The sequence below is a fragment of the Onychomys torridus genome, chromosome 19 (genome assembly GCF_903995425.1).
Source record: "Onychomys torridus chromosome 19, mOncTor1.1, whole genome shotgun sequence".
NCBI lineage: Eukaryota > Metazoa > Chordata > Mammalia > Rodentia > Cricetidae > Onychomys > Onychomys torridus.
In genome coordinates this window covers 47984673-48007627 of record NC_050461.1, presented here as the reverse complement: position 1 = coordinate 48007627, position 22955 = coordinate 47984673, and the positions used below count along the sequence as shown (strand labels likewise).

The 22955-nt window shown below is 43.2% G+C and overlaps 1 protein-coding gene across 1 annotated transcript in view; it reads right to left on the bottom strand.

The window, feature by feature from the left end:
* Nucleotides 1-22423, bottom strand: part of Esr1 (estrogen receptor 1) — a 262394-nt gene extending 239971 nt beyond the window's left edge. Inside the window, exon 1 of the mRNA XM_036168964.1 lies at nt 21895-22423. Coding sequence (XP_036024857.1) covers nt 21895-22358 — 464 coding nt within the window. The 5' untranslated portion in view covers nt 22359-22423. The remainder of the gene's footprint in view (nt 1-21894) is intronic.
* Nucleotides 22424-22955: the final 532 nt, after the last annotated feature.

Genomic DNA, 22955 nt, shown 5'->3' with positions numbered 1-22955 from the left:
TGTGAACTTCATGTATCCTGGCGCTTTGGGAAGAAGCTAACACAAAAAAACAAGTGTTGAACAAACAAATGTGTAAATAACTCATGGATTCAATGAGCCCATACTTGTGAGTTTTTAAATTATGTGTCCTATCCCGTAGCCATTGACTTTATTACAGCTGATATTGTGGTTACCTTACTTGCTACACACCCACAGCTTCATCCTTAGTGTTTGACACACAGTTAGATTTTGTAACCTAAATGAATATGCAGTCACAGTAAGTCTCATCTGCTGTGGGATAATGCTCTTGTACACTGGTTTAATAAAACGCTGATTGGCCAGTAACCAGGCAGAAAGCTTAGGGAGGGTGAGCAGACTAGGAGAATGCTGGGAAGAGGAAGGACAGAGGAGGAGTTGCCAGCTAGACCCAGAGGAAGCAAGTTGACAAGGCAAAACTCAGAAAAGGTACCAAGCCATGTGGCTAAATATCTAATCTGTGCGCAATTTTGTATTTAGATTTTGACATACTTTTGATATATTGTTTCACATTGTAGTTCTAGGCTGGCATTCAATATAAGACAATCCTCCTAAATGCTAGGATTACAGGAATATGTCACCAAGTCTAGTTCTCTTTGTTTTACATGGAAGTAAATAAATATTATTTAAGAAAGTCATTAGGAATAGACTCTATCTAAATTAATAGAGTCTATAAAGGAAAATCTTGAACTTTATTTTTAGATAATTTCAAATTAAATGGGTCCTGAGTCTAGCCTGGGAAACTTCCCCTAACACAGTGGTAGTTGTGTGCTGAAATAAGCAAGTTATAAATTATTTTCTGCATGACAAAAATAAGTCCTTTTAACTCCTTTAGAAGTGATTCTAGCTCTTTACTCTTTATCTGGACAATTAATATTTAGCTATCCTTTGACTCAAACTATTCATTTAATGAGTGTGGTAGTTTGAATGTAATTACCCCCATATTCTCATAGGGAGTGACACTATTAGGAGGTGTGGCTTTGTTGGAGTGGGCATAGCCTTGTTGGAGGAAGTGTATCATTGTGTGGGTGGGCTTGGAGGTTTACAATGCTCAGGATACCACCCAGTGTCTCAGTTGACTTCCTGTGGCCTGCATACCAAGATGTAACCAGTACCACGTCTGCCTGCAAACCACCATGCTCCCCACCATGATAATGGACTGAACCTCTGAAACTATAAGCAAGCCACCCCAATTAAATGTTTTCACTATTAAGAGTTGCTGTGGTCATGGTGTCTCTTCACAGCAATAAAAACCTTAACTGAGACAATGAGTTTAATTTATTTTTAAATTACTGTCTTTTAGCTAATAAAAAAAAAAAAATAATAACAGAAACTCTTTCCTAAAAGGAGCAGACAAAAATTTCCTCAAAAAATAAAAATTCCTGGTGATGGAAGCCATCCTTCAGTCCAACCCACTCCTTAGACTTCTGGTAAATCCAATTGTCTCTTTGTCTAACAAGACAAAATGAATTGGTCCAGTAGGCAAGAAGATTTTCACACTGTATAGATGGTTGTGACAATCACCACTTTAGTTCATATTCCTCTTAAAACCACTGGGATAACAATATTAATCGATCCACAATGGCTTCTGAAGCAAAATAACATAGACACAGAGATAAGGCTACATGTCAGCCACGGAGTCAATGAATTCAAGAGCCAAGGCAGTCTGAATCCAGAGGCCCAGGCGCCTCCACAAATCACCATTCTTGGGAGCTCCACCCAAAGGCATTGCAAGACAAAGATTTAACATCTGGAAACAAGGTCATTGCCTCAGAACTCATCCATAGACTAATAAATCCCATCAGTAATTGCCTGTGATTATTTGCTACAAGGCCAATAATACGTTCTGAGAGGAAAATGTTAATTTCCAGAGCAAAGGTTGAAAACTCTATTGAGTTCCATGAAAACAGAGTTAGTGAGCTAAGATGGATTGATGACTGTTTCAGTTTTTTTTTCCTTAAAATATGATTTCAGCTTATTGGGGTTTTATTTCATATTTTTGAGACAAGGGTTTTCAATGTAACCCTGGTCGGCCTGGTACTTAGTATGTAGCTGAAGCTGGCCTTAAATTCATGGCAAACCTCCTGCCTCAGCCTAAGTGTTAGAATAACAGGCATGCCCCACTATACCCAGTTTAGAAAAGAGCTATTTTAATTCACAAGCAAATAGAAAATGGTGTATCATTAACGCTCACAGGTAAGAGTTCTAAACTTCTTGATGCACAAAGAACATTAGTATTCTCCATTCAAAAGGAAGGCTTTTTATGAAATGTCAAGAGGTTTTTCCCACTCACTTAAGAAAAATGTCTTCACCCCAAAATACAAGCAAGTGTTCATTTTCCACACTAATGGGAAACAAGAGTAGCCTGGTCTCCAGCCCCTGAAAAATCCCATTTGCTCACTGTCTTTTTTTTTTTATCTTTTGTCACTTGCTAATGTATAACCAAATGACCCAATTTGAGTCTCATCACCCTGCCCTCTCACACCAATCTGTTACACTCGCTAATGAATGGCAAGGTCCAGAAGCCCAAAGAGGCCAGAAAGCAGGGTACGCAGAGGATACAAAAGAGGTGAAGTCAGAGAGATGGGGAGCTGCAGTTTGACTCCACACCTTCTCTCCCAAAGACTACAAAGTCCAATCTCCAGTCTTTTTTTGCAGGTAATGCAACATGTTAGAAGAATAAATTTATGTGCGTGCTGGATTATTAAGAAACTCACTCACCTCTACCCAGCACTGAGTGAACAGCTATGTATGATCCACCAGGAATGGACAGATATAAAAGGTGAAGGAAAAAGAGAGGGGGCAGGAAGGGCGGAGGATACATAAAAAAAAAAAGAGAGAGAGAGACAGAGACTAGCCTCAGCCTTGGGAAGCAGATCGCACAACCTAGAAAGCCTGGGCTCCTGGGTAAATACAATCACAGGCAGAGTCCTCGAGCATCCATACTTAAACACACAACACCCAGGTCCCCAAACATCCTCTTTTAAGCACTGGCCTCCTGCCTGCATTTGAGGATGAGCTCTAAATTGTTTCATTTATAATCCCATCACCGAGAGTGAATCAATATGTCATCACATAAAAGTTCACACAAACATGTCCAGAGCTGTAAGGAGGAATTTTTGCTTACAAAAATCATTTGGGAAGCTGATGTCATAGAGCTTGTATGGCTTCAGGACGGAGCAAAGAAGGGCCATGGGCGGTGGGGACCAAGTTCTAGACTGAGTCAGAACTGTCAAGTTCTAGACAGAAATCGATCCAGTAACAGCTGCATGGCATAAGCAGACCTCCCTAATCCTGGCTTTATCTTTAAAATGAGAGGTTCCAACTGTGTTCTCTCAATGTCTTCTGGCACCACACATGTGTAACTGAGACTCTCTCCCATGGCTCAGACCAGCAGGAACAGCTGCGGCCAGCTAGAATTTAGCCAATGAGCCCCATGAGGGTACAGCCCATTTCTCAGAATTCTTTCCTAAGAGTAACAAAGTGCAAAAGAGAGGTCTGGGGGAGAGGAAAGCGCCACAGTTACGTCTTCTCCTCACTCCTCAGAAAGTGATGGCACCACCCACCCATGCCAGCACAGGGGACTGACAGGAACTGTCCCATTACCAACTGGTAATAGGACGGACTCTCTCCCAGGTCACTTTTCTAACAAGAGGAAAGGAAATTAGAACCAGAGGGGAGGATGATCTGAGTCGTGGGTTTAGCGACTTGTTCTAAAGGCTCACAGAGAGTGGTTTAGACATTCCTGCTAAATGGGAGCGGCCAAGAAGAACTCCAAGCTCTATATTCTATATCATCTTTTCTTGCCTGTGGGGAATTTGAGAAGGCCATGGGACACTTGTCAGGGCAGACTTACTATCAAACCTATCAAAAAAAAAAAAAAAAACTTTTATCATTTAAGCTAGGTACATATAATCTAACTGAATGGAATCTCATTGAAATAAATTCAAAATTGACTGGCTGCCTCCCATACAGGATCCTACAGTCTAGTGGATCTGAAGCCTGACTGTATTGAAGCATGACTGTATTGTCATGCAGTGAGGGTGGGTATGAGATAAAGCTGCAGGGCAATGAATGCCGTTGGGTCTGAATGGCTGAGGAGTGCTCTGGACTCACCAGTCCTGGGAAAGGATGGTCCTGGCAGCAAGAGCCAAGGCATGCCATGTGAGAAATGGAAGTTAATTGCTTGCCAGACTGCTCAGCACACAGAAGGAGGAAAAGGGAGCGTTGGGGACAGGAACCTGGAAGAAGGCTGAGATGTTCTAGAGAGTATATTGTGATGGCATCCTAAGTTAAAGAGATAGTAATTGCAAGTCCAAACCTCAAACAGGTTGGAGGATTGCTGCCCTTCACAAGGTGTATCACATACACCAACCCAACCTGTACTCACTACATCTTTAGTGTATGCAGTGTGTGCCCTGTGTCTCCAGGTGACACCATCTGCAACTATTTCCAAATTATGCCAGAGTGCCTCACTGTATCTTCTGAGAACTGACCAGGACTGTTTTTATTACTGTTGTACCAAACATGAAACATTATTTCCCCTTTGAGCTTTATTCTGGTAGAGACAGTGGGGAAATCAGGGAGGAGTTACTTAGAATGTTTAGTCTTGGCTTCCCCATCTAAGAGAGCCTTTTACGTCTACCTATAGTTGTCACAGTGGCTGTTCTGGGATTATATAAAGATTTGGCCTTGCCACAGTGAGATGGGTGTTCAGTGTGAAGGAATCTCTGTTCATTTTGCACTGTACTTGATCTATCCTCTTCTCCAGAATCCTGTGTTGTGTGCATCAGGCCTCTTTCCAGCCAGGCTTGCTGACCTGGACATTGCTGTAGTCTCTGATTTATGTCATTGTGGACTTGATACGTCAGCTCTTCTTTCCTTCCAGTCCCCACCTCAGTTGATAGGGTTCAGGAAGCTAAGACTATTTCAAACCTACAAAAACCTTCTCTTTTTCTTTGTTTCTTCGGGTGATCCTTTCTTCTAGTTTTCTTCATGTTTTTCTCTCTGCGGGACCTAGAACAGTGCCTCGCACACAGTAAATAGTCAATCAATATGTGCTGAACGCATGAATGAATAAATGGAGTCAGCCACCCATTGAAGCAAGCTGGAGACTTGACGATATTAACTAGGTGAAGTGGGGGCATGTCAAACAGTCTCTGTTGGTCACTGCACATCAGACTGTTGACAGTGATTTCAATAATGTCCAACAACTAAGTGCAAGGACCCCGTGTACTACCCAGGGAGTCCACAAACTTAATAAAACAAAGATTTTTGGAGCTTGGGGAACAAAGGTAGGCAGCAGGTAAAGCTGGCTGACTACTCTGGGAACATCCATATTGCTGATCCCCAGCACAGATTGTCCCAGCCTACCCAATCTCTGTGTCTGAAAACCTTTTCATTTCTAGACAGCATCCTCTGATGGGTTTGTCCACACAGTGGTATCAGGAGAAACATGAAGTCCCCTGGTGTAGGAGCATAGATTCCCAGCCTCCACTTCATCTATTCTGTCTGACCTTGCTCAGAAGAAAAGCAACAGTAACATTACATGGCCTTATTTCTATTATACATGATATTCAAAACAAACATGTCATTAGGTCAGAAATCCTCTGGGTGTCCCATCAGTTAGTTCTCTAAGTTACCAAAAAGCTCCAAAGCCAAGAAACAAACCCAACAAGAAATCTTGGATTTCACTATCTTCCCCATCCCTAGTGTTTTCTTCAAATGCAGCTCACACTTGGGGCCAATTATTCATCTGATAGCCACTGGGCTGGGCTGCCGGGAGCTAAGGCCAAATGTTTTCTAAGCACCTGGAAACCATGGATGGCACACTTCCAGCCTTGTGCCAATTTTATTCCCAGAAACGTCTTGGAATGTGTTTCTGGGAACCCTTTCATATTCTTGCATCAGAGCAGGGTAAAAGGAGATATCTCAAAGGGCTCAGGAACTCTACAGTTCCTTTTCTCTATGTTTTTATCAAAAGGATTTCGGAGAACCAACCCTAGAAAACTACACAAGGACAGTTACTGGGTCTGTACTCCAGTGACTGTTGTTTTAGACTGTGACCTTTATTACCCTACAAACCCCACTGTGTAGGGGGGGGGGGGCTTCCACGCCTGTGTGCACACATGCAGCCCCTCAAATAGCAAGCTGCCTCTCAAGCCACATCCAAGCTCAAGTTCTCCCACCAGAAGCCAACCAACTCAACGTGTTACAAACTGAACAGACAGGTGGGGGCTGGGGTTGCAGGGCTCATCAATGCCTCATAGAAAGGAATGTGTGTTCTCCTTCTTAAACTTCTCTTATTTTAGGGGAGATTTCTGAGATTTGCTTTCTGGGCCACTGTTTCTGAAATCCTATAATGCCACAAAAATAAGAGAACCACTCTGTGACAACTAAGAGAAATGTTTTTCTATAGTGCTCAGTGACAGTCACAGTTACAAACAAGGACTGTCCCTTGATTTCTGCCCTCATATATTGTAATAGTTTCCTTATGTTTGTTATCTTTACAACTATCAAAATATATGCTTATCAAGACTTATCATTACCTATAGAGCAACAGTCTATGATTGATCTAGATCTATGATTGTTCACTCTTGTGGTCAATAATAATAGCAAAAAGAAAAGTAAGTGGGAAATTCTATATGCCTTGAAAAGTGTCCCCCATGGATGCAGGCAGAAGGAGACAGGTGACTTCTGTATCATTACTAGAAAGTTCCATCTAACCGAAAAGATGTCCCCCAGGCTTCAAAGCCCAAACACAATGATCAGGCAGCTCAAGAAAGGCTGTCAGATTATCCCAATAAAAGAATAATAAGTGCAAGGCAATGGTCAGATTTGAATTTCAGATTTAAAAAAGAAATAATATCTTAACGAATTGTCCCATGAGGCATGATTTAAAAGTTATTTGTAACTTAACTGAAACTGCAACTCACATTTGATCTGGAAGCCCTGAATATGACCCTTTTAAGGAAGGCGATAAAGACGGGTGGGTCCCACCGCAATTACATACTTGAGCTCTCAACAGTAGAAAATGTTAACCATCACAGGCTTACTCATTATTTTCTTCGCAAGAGGCCAATTCCCACTTAAGTGATGAGAGCATACACCTGGACCAAGAGTTTGTCACATGAAATGAACATTTACCTGTTTATTGTAACCATCTGGGAGGTAGAGTCCTGCACCTCATGACCCACCTAGCTTAAGTCTGTGTATTAATTATCTTACTGCTGTTGGGGAAGAAAAAAAACCCACCATGATCAAAAGCAATCTATGGAAGAAAGCTTTTCTTTTCACCTATGGTTTCAGAGGTTTAAGAGTCCGTGGTGACAGGGAGTCATGACAACAAGCACTGGGAATGGCAATAAGAGGGGGAAACTGAGAGGACTCATCTTCATCCACAACACAAAACCCCCAGTGATGTACCTCTGCTAGCAAGGCTGAACCACCTCCCCAAAGAGTGCCACCAACTGCAACCCCAGTGTTCAAACCCAAGTATCTCTATGGAAGACACTTTTCACTGAAACCACCATCACCAAAAAGAAGATTCCTCACCTGTTAGTGAAATTCTATGAGGCACTTGGGTTTCAATATGCTCTCTCAGCTCCTCTCTACCTGCCAGTGTTATCCCTTGTAGCCCATCAGGAAGCTGTAGCCTGGTAGCTGGGGCTGGAACTCAACTGATAGAGGGCTTGCCTGGCATACATGGGGTTTGATGTATGGGAAGGTAGAGGCAAGAGAATCAGACATTCAAGGTCATGATTGACTATCTAACAAGTTCAAAGCTGCCCTGGACTATGTGAGTGTGACCTTTACAGAAAGAAGGGGAAGAAGAGAGGAGAGAGAAAGGAGAGGAGAGAAACAGACAGACAGACAGACTTTGACTTCAAGATTCATCTTCCATGGAGAAGGATTGACTTATAAGTTGTCATTGACCTGACGTTCTACACATAGTATCACTTGTGTCCAAGGAACCCTTAAAGTGCAGGGTGCTGGGCAAGCACCTCTCAAAATATCACAAGAACAGGTTTGCTTCCCTAGTGAAAGCCACATCACTGAAAAGACAGTGACAGTAGTTTTTTTTTTCAAAACAGAAGAAAATACTTATTGATCTACAATTGTCGGCCAAAGAAAAAGGAAACCTGAAAAGCAACCTTAAGATGCCCGTATAATGTCTTCTTCCTTCAGATAGTCTCTCTTTTACAAACAGAAGACAGAAAATGCTAATCAAAGCACATTTAATTCCCACTCGCTCTCTTTATAGTGTTAGGAAGTGTAGAATGATTTCCGATGTCTTTTCAAATACTTTGACAGTTCTAATAATTCCTTAACTCGTTAAAAATATTAGAGTGGGAAAAAAAGGCTGTTGTTCACTTCCTTAATGCTAGATCCTATCTTGGTAAATATAAATGTCTACAGAACAAGCTGTCATTTGATTTTGCAGTTATAAACCACCAGCCACAACCACAGTGTTAAACATTTATCAGGAACACTAATTATACACGCCTACCATGTGGCTCCAACCATTGTCTTGCTTATTAAATTTACATTTCATTTTCGGGGACAATATTCAACCACAGAGAGAAAAATTTAATAGTAAACAGGACCAAATCAGTGTTAGGCTTATAAATTAGTCTCTGACAAGACACATGATTTTCAACAGTGACAACGTGTTTTCTTCAATTCTGTCATTACTAAAAACGGCCTAAGGTGAGTTTCATTTTTGCATCGGTAAGAGTAGTGTTAAAATAGCATCCAACTGCCTTTGAGATCTGAAGAGCATCTGGATGAGGCTCGAGAGAAATCTGGCAAGGTAATTCCTAACCTTTAAGCTTTGGAAACAAAAAAAAAAAAACAGAAAGAAAAGAGAAAACAAGAAAGGCCATCTTCAATCAAAAGTAAACAAGATACAATAATAAGGACCAAGAGAAAACAATCTAAATATGAGTATAGGAGACAAGTCTCCACCGCGGAGCTAAAGCTGAACTCTAAACAGAGGTCAGCATTTTTCACGTGGCCCGTGGGCCAATTAAACAGATGGGCAGTCTGCACAGGTGCAGCTAGTTCACTGGCTTTCACCGTCGTGTTAATTTCTTAGCAACCACAATCAAGCATTCCGACATTCCACTTTGTTTTTGCTGAGCTGCCATTGCAAATGCCTGAACTCCAACAATTAGCCGGATGTGCTATCTGTCCCCCTGGGTGAATGGGGATTGACTGTGCTTCTGTCTATTAAGAGGGATGGAGTGGGCAGGAGTTGGTCATCGACTCGGCTCTCCCAGCTGGAGAACCTGGAGAAAATCACTTCGCCTCTCAGGATTTCCTTTTCTTCATCCAGAAAATGAAAGAATAGAGAGAAATCGTGTCTGAGGTCTCTCTTTAGATGAAAATGCTAAGACTCTGAGGTCTTGTCTCTAAAGCAAAAAAAGGTTAAAGTAGAGCATGGCTAGCCTCTCCTCTAGATTAAAAACACTATGGTTTTATGATTTTATAAACATGGACAGAGGAGTGGACCAAATAAACACTGTGACTCCAACCCGATTTCAAATTCTCAGATTGAGCTCACATGCGAAGAAATGGATAAGGTTGCTATCAGCAAGCGTTGTTAGGATAACATTCACTAGCTCCTTCTGATAGCAGAGGAGAAAACATCCCTCTACTTAATGGAAAATTGTTTAAACACACTTTTAGCAAGAATCATAAAAATAGCCATGTCTCGTAAAACTGAAAGCAACAGCCCCAGGACATAGTCCAAGATTAAAGCATTGTCACAACCAAAAATAAAGACACTGCAATAATCTAAAAGACCAACTGGCCAGAGATCTGATCAGCGGCAGACGGCACCCTATCCATTTTCCCACAAAGAATTCTGCTGGTTTAAGGTTTCAGCTTCATTTTCTAGATTTTGAATCCCTGGTTCTCTAGTTCTGGCCCTGTGACCTGTGACCCTAGTTGAAGCTCAGTTGCTCCATCCATAAATGAGAACAGTAATAGCACTGGCTATTAGGGCTGGCATAAAAATTAAACAAGTTCATCTCTGTATATTTATCAACAAGGTGCCCGGTACACTGTACTCAAAACTCCCCAAGCACACAAGCTGTTGGTATTATTATTTTCCTCTTCGAGTCTTAATAATTTACAGTAATTCTTTCGGTGAAACCATTTGGCTCTAAATATTTGTATTTCCACAGTACAGGATGGCGAGGACACGCTGCCTGAGCAAGCCAAGCTCAGTATCTGCTCACAGCCTTGCCCAGCTCCTGCACATGGCTGCATCCTCATTCTTCAAGACCCCCCAGATGAGTGTCACTTGCCCAGTCAAACCCTCTGTGGCCTGGGCCTCAGTGAGCTAGGACTACTTTGTTAAATGCTCTCCACAGCACCTCTAGTGGCTTCTTCCTGAACAGGATTCTTAGTCCACTGTCATTTCTTCACAGACTCTTACTTGCCTCACTGACTGCAAACTCCTTGAGAACAACGTGTCAGGTCTCTGTACCTGCCATAGGACTCAGGACTTGATCGAAACTGTCATGTCTGTGTTAAAGGCAAACCATAAATTGACTGGCACTGCCCTTACCTCCATCACAGCTGGTCAATATAAAATCTCAAGAAATTGGAGTTTCCACAAGTCCCTGGGTCCCTGGATAAATTTGCCAGCCACTTCCTCGTGTCAAACACAGACATCTTAGAATAAGGTTGAATTTCATAAATTAGGTGGGGGAGCTAGTTTGATTTCATAAATTATGATTCCTACACATCAGAAATGAAAACCAAGGGAGTCCTAGGCTGGAGAGCAGGCAGCAGCCCTTGTTGTCTGAGGTCTAGATCCTGGTAATCAAGAAGTGTGGTCACTGCTCACCTGTGAGACCTCTGAGGTACAAGCAGAGCCAAACAGCAGATGTAAGAGTGGCACAAATGTTATGGGGACAACCTACTGCTTTTTGGTTGTATTTGAGGCCCGTTCTGCAGGAGGAAACACATTCCCAGTGCTGTACATCTGGCCAATAACCCATAGTCAGGGACCTCATTGGCCCCAGGGGTGAACCTACTACTATTATTCTGCCATGTGGAACTAGTAGTAAACTGCCCTCTAAATTCCTGTCTCTCTACCCATTGATAAGCACCTCTCAGAATTCTTCAAAGACATTTCTTTGTGCAGTGGATAACACTTGGGAGGACCAGAACAACATGTATCTTCTGGACACAGCAGGAATACCGCACTCATGAACTCAAACAGTTGTGATTACCCATACAAGACGTGCATTGGTCAAGACAGTCAACATTCTGACAGGGAGGAAGAAGGAGCTCACAGGCCCCCACTGCTGGCTATGAACAGCTGGTGGTTTCTGGGAGAGGAAGAGTCCGTTTTCTTTAGGTGTGGAGCTTCTGGTAGGTAGGCCAACCACATTCCTGAGGACAGACCCACACTCATGAGTATATATATGGGCAGCACAAATTAGAGTTGGTGGACTATTTAAGAAAAAAAGGATATGAAGTTACAGAAGGTAGGTAGATCTGAGAGGAGTTAGGAGGAAAGGTGTGAGGCAAGTATGATCAAAATACATTATATGAATTTCTCAAAAAAGAATTAAAATATATTTAAAGGAATACAGCACAGTGAAAAAGAAACGGAGGCATTGGAGAAGACAGCCAAGGAGATGCATGTTTCCATAGTTCTAAGAATTCAAACTCTTGAGTCTGACATAATGGCTGAGAAGGGAACAGGTTGGAGGACTGACTAATCCAGAAAGGAGCTTTAGGAAGGAGAGTGGAAGGCTGATGCATCACGATACAGGCCCTTGGGGACCCCTCTGCTTTTGATAAATAAGTCATTTAAAACAAAAACCAGCAGCAGAGAAACACCAAGAACATCATACATTCTAAACACGTTGCTAATTTCTCCAAATATTTCAAGACAGCAGGCCAAAAGTGAGTTCTCCTGTGTGTGAAAGGTGTCTACGTGTGGGTATAGCACAACATTTAGGAAGGAGACCAGGAAGGGCCAATATCAGGTGCCTGGGGAGGATGGAGTACAGGTAAAGGGACTCACAAAAGAGGGTACAAAGCTCATTGTTCTTCTAGTTCAACTTATTTTCTTTTTTCCTTTGTTATGGACAAGTTCATTAAAATGGAATTAACAGTGAAATCCTAAGGAAGCACCATGGCTGCAGAAAGGCCATCCCATCTGTACAGAAGTTCACTGCAATGACTGGAGTTTGGGAGTGGGTTACGTGGTTGTTTGAGAGGCTACCTTAATCCAGCTGTGTGATCATTTCACTTGTGAGTTCATTACAATGGAGTGGTTTTTGGGGTTTTGTTTTTTTTTTTTTTGGTTCTTTATTTCAAATAAAAAACCACTCTCAAGGATTTGAAGTCAGGAATTTTCCAGATGTGCAACTAGATTTTTTTTTTTTTTTATACAGTCAACCATTTACTCCGATGTGAATTTAGTTGCGGGTTCTAGAGGTTTTTCTTTTCACCACGAAAAATCTGATGCTGTAGTAACTCTCTGAAAGGCCTAAATGGAAGGGAACTCTACTGGGGATGGCAGTGGGGGGGGGGGGGGCATGCAAGGACTTACATCACATTAAACTATCTAAGTACCGAGCAAAATCCAGACCATGCAAGGTCATTAGTGTATGTGGGTTTGTACCCATATGTTTAGGTTATTTCCTAATTTCATCTGTGGCAAAAGTCCACATCTCCCATTCTTCTCTGGGTCTACATCTATTGCAATTGCTCCACCTCTGTTGCATGTTTGCAAAGAGAAGAAGTCAAAAGTACTGCTGCAGTCATTTTTGTCCTCGGCACTCTCTTTACCCTGCCTCAGGCACCCACACCTCAGGAGAGGATCTTTGGGGAATCAGTCAAGAGTTCAGTTTGGAGTTTCAAACATCACAAAACCTTGGAGCCCACCAGGAACATTCCACCACCTCCATATCTCCATATGTAAAACCATGCTAGAAAGCCCATGCCTGTGAAGGGATCTGAAGAGACACTCCAGGAGGCTGCAAAGCAGCCCTATGGAGCTGTGGGTTGTTTTCTTTAATTGCCTATCTCAGCTTTCACCTCAGAGCAAGGATCAGAACCTCTGAGACAAGACCCAGGCCTGAGTAATTTCTTAACAATGTTCATGGTTCGGCAATGGCCCTCCGGTCTCTGAGGCCACCAGCCGTGAAAAGCCACCTCTGGAGATGCTTAGACATGTCCCTTTGCCCCAAGTCACAAAAGAATGTCCTCCCTGCCTGGCACGTGACCGCTTCTCCCACAGGTGGCTCACCCTAGCCTCGCCCTTCCCTCTCTAAGATTGCCTCACAACCCCAGATTTAATGCCTTGCCCTCCTCCTTATCGACTGACTGGTTCTCACTTATTTGGAGGCTGCTGCTGTTTTGTTCTTTGCCAGCACAGTACCTGGCATATCCTGGGCATTTCAAGAAATATTAGCTTCCTGCTTCCTTCTGGTTGGAAAACTTCAACCTCTCATCACAATAGGGTATTAAAGCTGGTTCCTTGTAGGCAAATTAAACAGAAGGAAGCTACAAGCACTGTGGGTGCAAACAGAGCCCCTCTCTTCAACATGACAGACAGCTCTCTACTTCCTTTTAAAGAAGGAATAAATATTTCTGGGATTGGTGATTCCAGGGTTCCGGAGGTCCATGAACTCAAGGACAGCCTTGGTTATAGAGTGAGAGCTTGTCACAGAAAAATGTGGATGTGGGGAGAGAAGGAGTGGGAAAGCAAGTGGGGAGAAATAATAAAGGGCTGGTGCAAAACCACTGGCCTGTTACAAGCTCTCGTCTTGAGCCCTAGATATCTATGAACTCAATCCTCACAACATCCAAAATATGTAGTTCCTATTTTGATTGGCATCTTATACATGGCTATATGTTGGCACACAAGTAAGTGACTTACCAAAGATCCCAGTTAGACAAGAGTCAAGGCAGAATCAAGACACAGGCTGCCTGGCTCCCAAACACATGTTCTCATTATGCCCTTAATTATTCCCGGTAGTTATGTTCTGTGAAGTCACTGTGAATGCAGAGTTAGTGGGTACTAAACCTTGCTCTCTGAGAGGAAAAAAGGGTGGGTCCCTGGAAGACTCTGGTCACAGTTTACTAACCTATCAATACAAAACCTTACTTTTTGTGTGTTTCTGTTTAAAACACTTCATTTAATATAAACTGTTAATTCATTAACATTGAACTCAGTCAACTGCATTGAAAGTTATACCTAAACATAGCTGATCTCTGGCAGCTTTTTGCACTGAGAAACACTAGATAGCACTTCAGCACTATGCCTGGGGGTATCACACACAGTAAAATCACAAACAAAAGGGATAAAAATGCCAACACTCTGCCACTAATAGACCCCTAAAAGGACACACTTACAGTATGAAGCAAGAAGGGAGTCTGTCATGTTCAGCCTTAGAAAAGAAGACGGCACGTTAGATGACTTCAAGTTTTTGTCACTCCATACATGTCAGCAAAACACTAAGAAAGCATCCTCTCTGTTGACTTGGGGGCTTCAGTTCAATTTCAGTACGTGATTGAGTTCTCAAAGTGCTGGTCCTGTGGCAGATGAGGGCTGACTGTGTGTGGAATACCCTCTAGATCCTTCTTTGTGTGTTTATCATCCAGGGAGGGAGAGACCCACACACTCTCCTCATTCTTCCAAAGGCATCAAAACAGCCAGCCCTTCCTGCATGGCCTTTCCCAGAATGCTGTTGGAACTGAGGCTTCCCACCCACCACCATCCATTCCCCGAACAGACAGATTCTCAGCACACACATATCCACAGCTTCACTGGGGGACGAGGGGAACAGACTTTAATTAGACGGGGTGTCTGTTTGGACCTGTCACTGCCCAAATATCCTGCCTATAGGAACCAAAGAGACTTCCCAAGGCCCCACAATCCCTTCCCTATAACTGAAGAAAATACCTTCTGAATGGAAGTAACTTGCATCTTGGAGTCAACTGGGGAAATGCATCCTCCACTGCAAACTATTTGAAATATGCTGGCAGAAAGACTCTAAAGTCTACCCCCAAAACAAAAGTCCGTCTCCGCAGAAGATCTTTAAAATCAATTACATTTCTGACAACAAAGCATTGTGAAAGTTTTGCAGAGTCTCCACCAAGCACCATTTAAAATGCTTTTATGACATAAGTAACATGAATCATAGGTAGACTCAAACTGTTTTTTAAAATGAGTGCTTTTGTTGATGGTGTAGGATATTAGCATAAACTCCTTACCCAAATGAACATGGTTCTGGAACTCCCCAGAACAATGGCTGAAACGGCACTTTTAGTTATCTGTATACCATACACATTGTCCCTCCCACAGCAAAAAAAAAAAAAAAAAAGGGAAAAAAATGAGTTTGAAATGTTATTCAGGAAGATTTCCCACCTGTCATAGGCAGTACCATATATGACTTGCTGGGAACACAAAAGTATATTTTATTATAAAGTATGGCCCCCACACTCTTCTCAGTTTAGAACGGGGGAGCCGAATGGAGGAATAAATAAACTATCCAAGGCATTTTACTAACTGGAAATGCTTCCTTATTTTCTTTCAAGTTTCTATCCATAAAACTGAGGCAGGGGATCCTTTTTGGAATTCTCAATCTAGTTAATGGCCTTCTGAGTTATGAAGGCATCACCTCGAACTATCATCAGCTTTCCTATGGTAGAGAGGAAGTCTCAGGGCCTGTTCCAAATGTCGTTAAAATAATAGATGAACTAGGTCTCTAAAGAAATAAGCCAGAAAAGGTAGAAGAGAAATCTGAGCATAAACAGATGGAACCAGAACAGAAAAGAAAGTCTGATGGAATGAAAAGCCAGAAAAAAGTTTAAGGGGAGTGTAAAGCTTTCATTTATTTGAGAAGGAAGCAAGAAAACATGAGAATGAATTGGGGTGGGGGGACCATGAGAAAAGAAGTGGGCCGTATGCAGATGACCATTTCTAACCTAATAACTAAGGTTAGCAGCTGTGAGAAACTAAGAGATAATTTTGCTTTTGCGGTCTCAAAAGAAATAAAAATTAAAAAAAAAAAACCTGTAAGATTCAAAGAACAAGTTGCCCGCTCACTAGTGCAGGACACCCCTAGTCCACTCCTGGGACCCCTAAACAGACTGGTGTTCGGGAGGCAGGGAATGAGCCGAGGCCACAGAACACGGGACTGGAATGGAAGCCGAGAAAGAGCTCAGGGCAGACAGCTATGCGACTTCCAAACTGGAGGAAAGAACCGCAGAGGGCCCTCTCCACTCTCCCGATCGACAATGAGTCCTCGACTTTTAAAGACTGGCTTTAATGCACCTATTTCTGAACAGTCCTGGGCAAACTTTACTAACATGAGTGAGCTTTCACGGTGTTTCTGTGGGTAACGCACAGCAACTCCAAAGACCACAAAATTACAGGGGAAAGATGACTGAGACCGGTGGGAAAAACTTTGGAGAACAAACACATAACAGCATTGTCCCTTTAAAAACTCAAAGGACGGGGAGTCCATATTTGTCTGTGGTTTGAGGAAGTCTGACATTTCTACCTAGCAGTTACAGGTACTTAGTAGGATTACAATATCAATTTGGTTGATATCATTGGAATTTTCTGATTCTTAAATTATAGCCAAATAATTAAAATAAATCAAATGGATTAGAAGACTTCGGTGTCTATTTAAGATAAACATCCCCGTGCTACCCAGTATCCAGAAAACACTACCTACCCCAACAGAGCCCAGTACTGCTACTGTTATCACCATCATCACCATCACCATCATCACCATCATCATCGTCATTGTCATCATCCATCACCATCATTACCATCACCACCAGTACCATCATCACCATCACCATCATCATCACCATCATCATCGTCATCATCCATCACCATCATTACCATCACCACCAGTACCATCATCACCACCATCTTCCACACTCTCATCACAGGTCATCACCACACCACCATATTGATTATAAATGCTAACCACATTCTTATTTTTTAGACCAACTTCCTTGAAATCACTACTTTATTAAACTACATAAAATTCTGTTAATTGGGACCCAAACAGTTACATTTCTAACCATCACATTTTAATGAAATATAGATAAGTAAACATCATTTTAACACTATTGATTAAGGCAAATATATTCCTGGAATTCCTAATAATATTCTCCAAGCACAGAACACAGCAATTATGCTTTTTACTTCCCAATCCTGAGACCAAGCATACAGGTGTCCACCCCCTCCTTAACCTCCAAATCACTTGAGCACTCAGAAGTAAGATGGCAGGCTGAAGAGGCAACTCCTCAAAACAAAATCATCCATCAGCTCACTGCAAGAGCTGAACCCATAAAATAAAACTCCTTAGGAACTTGGATGAATTGCCGCCGTCTCTTGGTGAAATTCCATATGCTTTCACTCTGTTCGGTGTGTGCAAAAACTACTGTATTTTTTTTTTTTTGGATGTATCTAGAATCTCTCTGGGAGTGTGCATTTTGATTCTGAACATGTATAATCATTCCATATTTTCCATTCCTGAATAAGTGAACTGACATTCAACATTAAAATGAAAAGCTAATGTGCTTCTTTCTCCCCATCCATCCATGGTCTCCTGTGGCAGAGGGTGGGGGGCACTCCATACACTGTTCTCTCTCTCAACCTAGACCTTCCCAAATCACACTAAAAGAATTGCTGCCATCACAGGGAAGACAGAAGAGGGTTCATCCTGTATAGTATATGGAGTTGGTAAAAACATGATTCAAATCTGTGAAGTTCCTGATACGAAACTTTCCGCATACCACTTGGATGTTCTACAAAGGTACCTATAACCCTCATGTTCCTTATGATGAGCAGAGCACAAACAAATGTCATGTAGTAATAAAGATTTCATTTAGATTCGGGCTTGTAGGAGTAATGATTTCATGTTGCCGTCATTCTCCATTTGTAACAAAACTACTAGCTGCTCAGATCTATCCTTTTCTCTTGCTCTAGTGTACACAAGCATACCGACAGATAGTCAGATGTGGGTAAAGTAATAAAAAGAATGTCTAATGCTGTGTAGACATCACACTGCCTTCACATGCACAGTCTCATATGGAAAAGCACTATGTTCTTGTCATCCTGGAAAGGCTGGCATCCTTCCCGTTCTCCCTGCTGTCCACTGCCCTGCCTTCTATGTTTTTAAAGTATAAGAAATCAGATATGCTCAACCTGAATTTTCTCAAATTATGAACTTCGCAGCATGTATATACATATACATATATATATGAATATATATTCATAAAAGGTAAACAACAAAAAACTGTGGAGACAGAAGTTTGGAATAAGTGGCAGTTACCCCTAAGAGTTCTTTCTCTTCATGGTGGGTACAAGCCGCATGAGGCCGGTGAAAGAGAAAGTGGGCTCAGAGATGCAATTCCATCTAGATCCAAGCATACACTCCCACCAGAGTATGTGGCGCTATTCTTAGACCAATTTGACATGTCAAGTAGCCGGCGACAATTTAAATGATTAAAACACGTAGGAGCCGAAAGAAAAGAGTGGCCAGATCATTCAGGTGCATGGGAGGGATCACCGGAAACTGGAACATCAGTCCCTCCACTCTCTCCCTGGACCTTCTCAAAGTTGAGAAGTAGTCTTCGGGAATCACCACAGACAAGCTGGTTCACCAAACTCTACAGACATCAGTACCCAAATTTATCACGGCATTGGCTGATGTGGAAGGTCTGCATGTGTGTTTGTTAAGTTTTCTTTTGTTTTAGTAGAAAAGTAGTTTAGAAGCACTGACTAATTAAACTAAAATTAAAATGTTCAGGCGGCATTAAACACCTATGTTAAATTTTTAAAATTATGGCCAAGATAATTGTTTCATCTTTAACTTTCTTTGAAATTCTCAAAGTGGGCTAAAACCTAAAGAAGAATTCTGGATAAAATGACTCCATGAAATTTTCAGTAAGTTACAGCCTATGAAACCATAGCTTGTCTATTATGAACATATCGTGTCTCAGTAACAAGTTAGCCTGGCCGGAGACGGCATTTCTTACTTTATCACAAGCCCCAAGCAATTCTACCTGCCATTTCCCTTCCCATCTAGATATGGCTGCACAGCATGGCCAACGGAAAAGGTAGCCATAGCATGTGGATGCTGAAGAATTCAAACTTCACCCAAACTTCCTGAACATCCCTGTGGTCCACTGGAACATGCAGATGCAGAACTCACAAAGCAGCCCCGTTCCACCATCGGAAATAATAAATCTTAGCCTGACTGGCCCACAGACATCAAGGCAATGCATATGAAAAAAATAAAATAAAGATGGACAATTAGGTTTTGTTTGTTTGTTTGGTTTTGGGTTTTGGTTTTTTTTTTTTTGGGGGGGGGGTGTTTTGTTTTTTTGTTTTGTTTTGTTTTTTGTATAAATGTACAGCCACTTGCCTAAATGGTTTATTTTCTCCTGAATATATTTTAAGGCCTGTATCTCCCAAACTTCTTTAACCTCAACCCACAGTAAGAAGTAAGTTTCACTAGTCTAGGACCCATAGGCAAAGAAAGTGAAGCCCATCCTAACTGCGTTGTCCTGTGCTCTAAGACACTCAGATCTTTCAGGTTTTGTTCCATTTTCAAAAATTAGACCTGGTAAACTGACTTCATCATGTACTGAATCATGAGAAGCAATTTGTAAAAACTCAGCGTTCAGCCTCTAAACTATTAAAAACTACTTAGGAAAAGTAAAGATTTAAAAGGGGGGGGTGGCTCTGTGCAACTGTTTTCTTTCTTCCTTCTTTTAATCCGGAGTTATTCAAAAAAGAAAATCTCAGAAAAAAAAAACTGTAATAAAGTACCCATTTGAAACACTTGCATAGACTTTTCCCTAATTAATAAGATGCAGAATTCAAACAAAACAACAAAGGTGGTATAGAAAATAAGCCAGATAAGAAAATCATCCTAAAACTAAATTTCCACCCAGAATTCCACCTATGTGCAATATATTTTTAGCTTTACTTGTAAGAATCCCTTGTCATTTTTTTTTTTAAGTATCTGAATATTACTTGGAGTAGAAGTTTAAGATGGAGTATTTTATGGTAAGATTCTTTGCCCCAGAGATGGTGGGCAGTGTTGAATAAAATGTGATCCTTCTTTATTTTCCCATGCTCACTTTGCAATTATTAGCAAGGCAGTAAATAACCCGCCAAGGAGCAGCCTCATTAGTCCCCATTGAAATTCAGTGGCATTAATTTGCAATAAAAGAACTGAAAATTAAATGGAAAAGAAAATACTTTCGGGACTCCACCACAAGGTTAGAGGATTCACATTCTACCAATACTGTCCTTAACATCAAGGAATTTTAAAAGTATGAATTAGACTTAATCGTTGTATTTTGTTCCTCGGGCTTGGGGTGGGGGGGAGTCGAGAGAATAAATTCTTTTTCTCTTCTATCTTAACCCTGAATTAAAGTACATTAGATGAATTTGAACCCAGCAATTTTTTAAAAGTTTTGTTCACTGTTTATCCTGAATGTAAAAACTGGGCCTGGACCCACTTCAGTATCTGATGCCTTGGTTCCCTGAGTGAGTGGGCTAAAGGTGAGTTTGGATACGCCGAGAAATCACCCTTCAATATCCTCTGGGGCCAATCTTCACCTTAGTCCTGTTTCTTCTGCTATAAATACATCTGGAAACACAACACTGAGCAAAAAATGGTCCACGGCTTGTACTACAGAAGGTCTGGGCAGAGGCAGGAGCCAACTGCCCGGAGGCAGCCTACAGTAACTTTGATTCGGCATCATGTGGGCACCTGAAGAGTCCGTATCTGGCTCATGTGTTACAGTCTCCTAGGCAACTCTTCAGGTAGGTGTTTACCAGAAGCACCCACCTAAGCCTTCTGCAGGCCCATGGAGGCAAGGCAGAAATGAGAGGAAAGGGACATCAAAATAATTAATAATAATAATCTCTTGGGAGAAACTAAAACTGAGGACACAAAACAATAGTCACTTAGGTCACGGAGAGTCTCTGTGTCCTGGATTCCCCTGTGTCCCGGACTGCCCTGGCTTCTTGCACAGTGCCTGCCTGCGGGGCAGGACAGAGCCAACCCGCGTGCCACTCCAGAGCATTCTCCGCTTGCTGGGCTGGACATGCAACTTAGCTAAAGGGAGATTACTGCACTGTTGCTTCTATGTGGCATGTTCTAAACACACAGGACACCTATAAATTCCCAGCTGTCAGAAGTCATATGCCAGTAATCTGCTCGAACTCGAACAACTCGGCCAGAAATCAAGACTTGTTGAGACCCAGTCAACTCCCAAACTCCCTGACCAGCTCTTTTGAGCAACCCGAACTCAATCCAGAGTCCCGGAATGGAGAAGAGAGGTAAAGAGATCTACCTAAAACTTCATCTTCTCCAGTATACCTTACGTGTTTCCAGTCCAAAACTCTAGGTGAAATAACACTGAACCCGACCCACTGAAACATTTTTTTTATAAAACAATGACTAATAAATCTCCCCTGAGCTTCACTAAGCCCATACACCTCCACCTTTAGATAATAAAGGGAATCCTTGTCTGACCACCCAGGGTTTACTCGCTTTGGGCTATCCTCCCTGTAAATAACTTCTTTGGACTGTTTTCCAATGCTTGGGTAGTTAGGAAACACGGGCCCTTTGGATCCGCCCCTCCCACAGACAGCTGCGGGTGGAGAATATTGTTGTTGCTGGTGGTGGTGGTATTGTTTTTAAGCTGCCAAAGGAGAAAAGGCGGGCTCCGCAAAAGAATCCTTCCCGATTTCCTCGAGGGGTGGGAGGGGGCGACCTGTGGCCCGCGAGGTCCCCCCCCCTCGCGCCCCCTCCCCGGGCCAGACCTGGCACAGAGGCCCACCCGACGTGGCGCGGGTACCTGTAGAAGGCGGGAGGGCCGGCGTCGCGCACGGCGTAGGCGTTAGGCTCGTTCTCCAGGTAGTAGGGCACCTGCTGGCCGTGCGGATGCAGGAAAGGCGACAACTGTGGCGGCGGCGGGTGCAGTAGCATCAGCGGGCTGGGCGACACGCTGTTGAGCTGGGGGAAAGCCCCCAGGTTGTTGGCACCGAAGGCGGCAGCCTCGGACCCGGGACCATAGGCTATGCCTGACTGGCCGTAGACCGGCGCCGAGGCGGCGGCGGCGGCGGCGGCGGCGTTGAACTCGTAGGCGGCGCCCTCGGGGTAGCTGAACACGGCTGGCTTGCTGCTGTCCACGTACACCTCGCCCAGGGCCCTCTCCAGGGGCACCTTGAGCTGCTGGCGGTTAAGGGGCTCCAGCTCGTTCCCTTGGATTTGGTGCAGCAAGGCCATTCCCGAAGCTTTGGTGTGGAGGGTCATGGTCATGGTCAGTGGCGGCCGGCGAGGTGCAGACAGGCTCCCTGCGCATGCAGAGCGCTCAGCAGCGGACGGGCCACCTGGGGGGACGGAAGAAAAAAAAAAAGAGCAGAGCCCGCGGTTAGAGGCGACGCAGCTCATGTCCCTCTGGGCGCGAGCACTGGCCCCAGCCCTGGCCCCTTCCCAGGCGCAGAGCGATCCTGCAGAGCCCAGGTGGCCCAACTCCAGCGAGCGCACCCCGCCACTCCCGGGTTCTCTAACTTTGCATACTGGTCTTCCCTGCTCTTAGACGTCGCAAACCTGCTGGAAGCTGCCGACCGGGGGCTGCTGCTTTCAGGCACAGCTGAAAACATCACACGGCGCGCGCACCCAAAGAATCGCTTCCCTGAACTTAACTTTCCTGGTCTTCGCTGCTGGATTTCGCTGCAGGGGGTGTAGGGGTAGCAGCAGCCGCGACCCCCCGCCACCCCCCACCCCCAGGAAGACTAGGGTTGCAACAAATATGCAGACTAAGCCACAGGCTGCTTTTTTCCTGATGTGGTGCCTGTGCGCCGGTGCCAGGCTCCAATCCGTCTCTGTTTGTCTCTTTCTGTTTGGTTCGGTGTT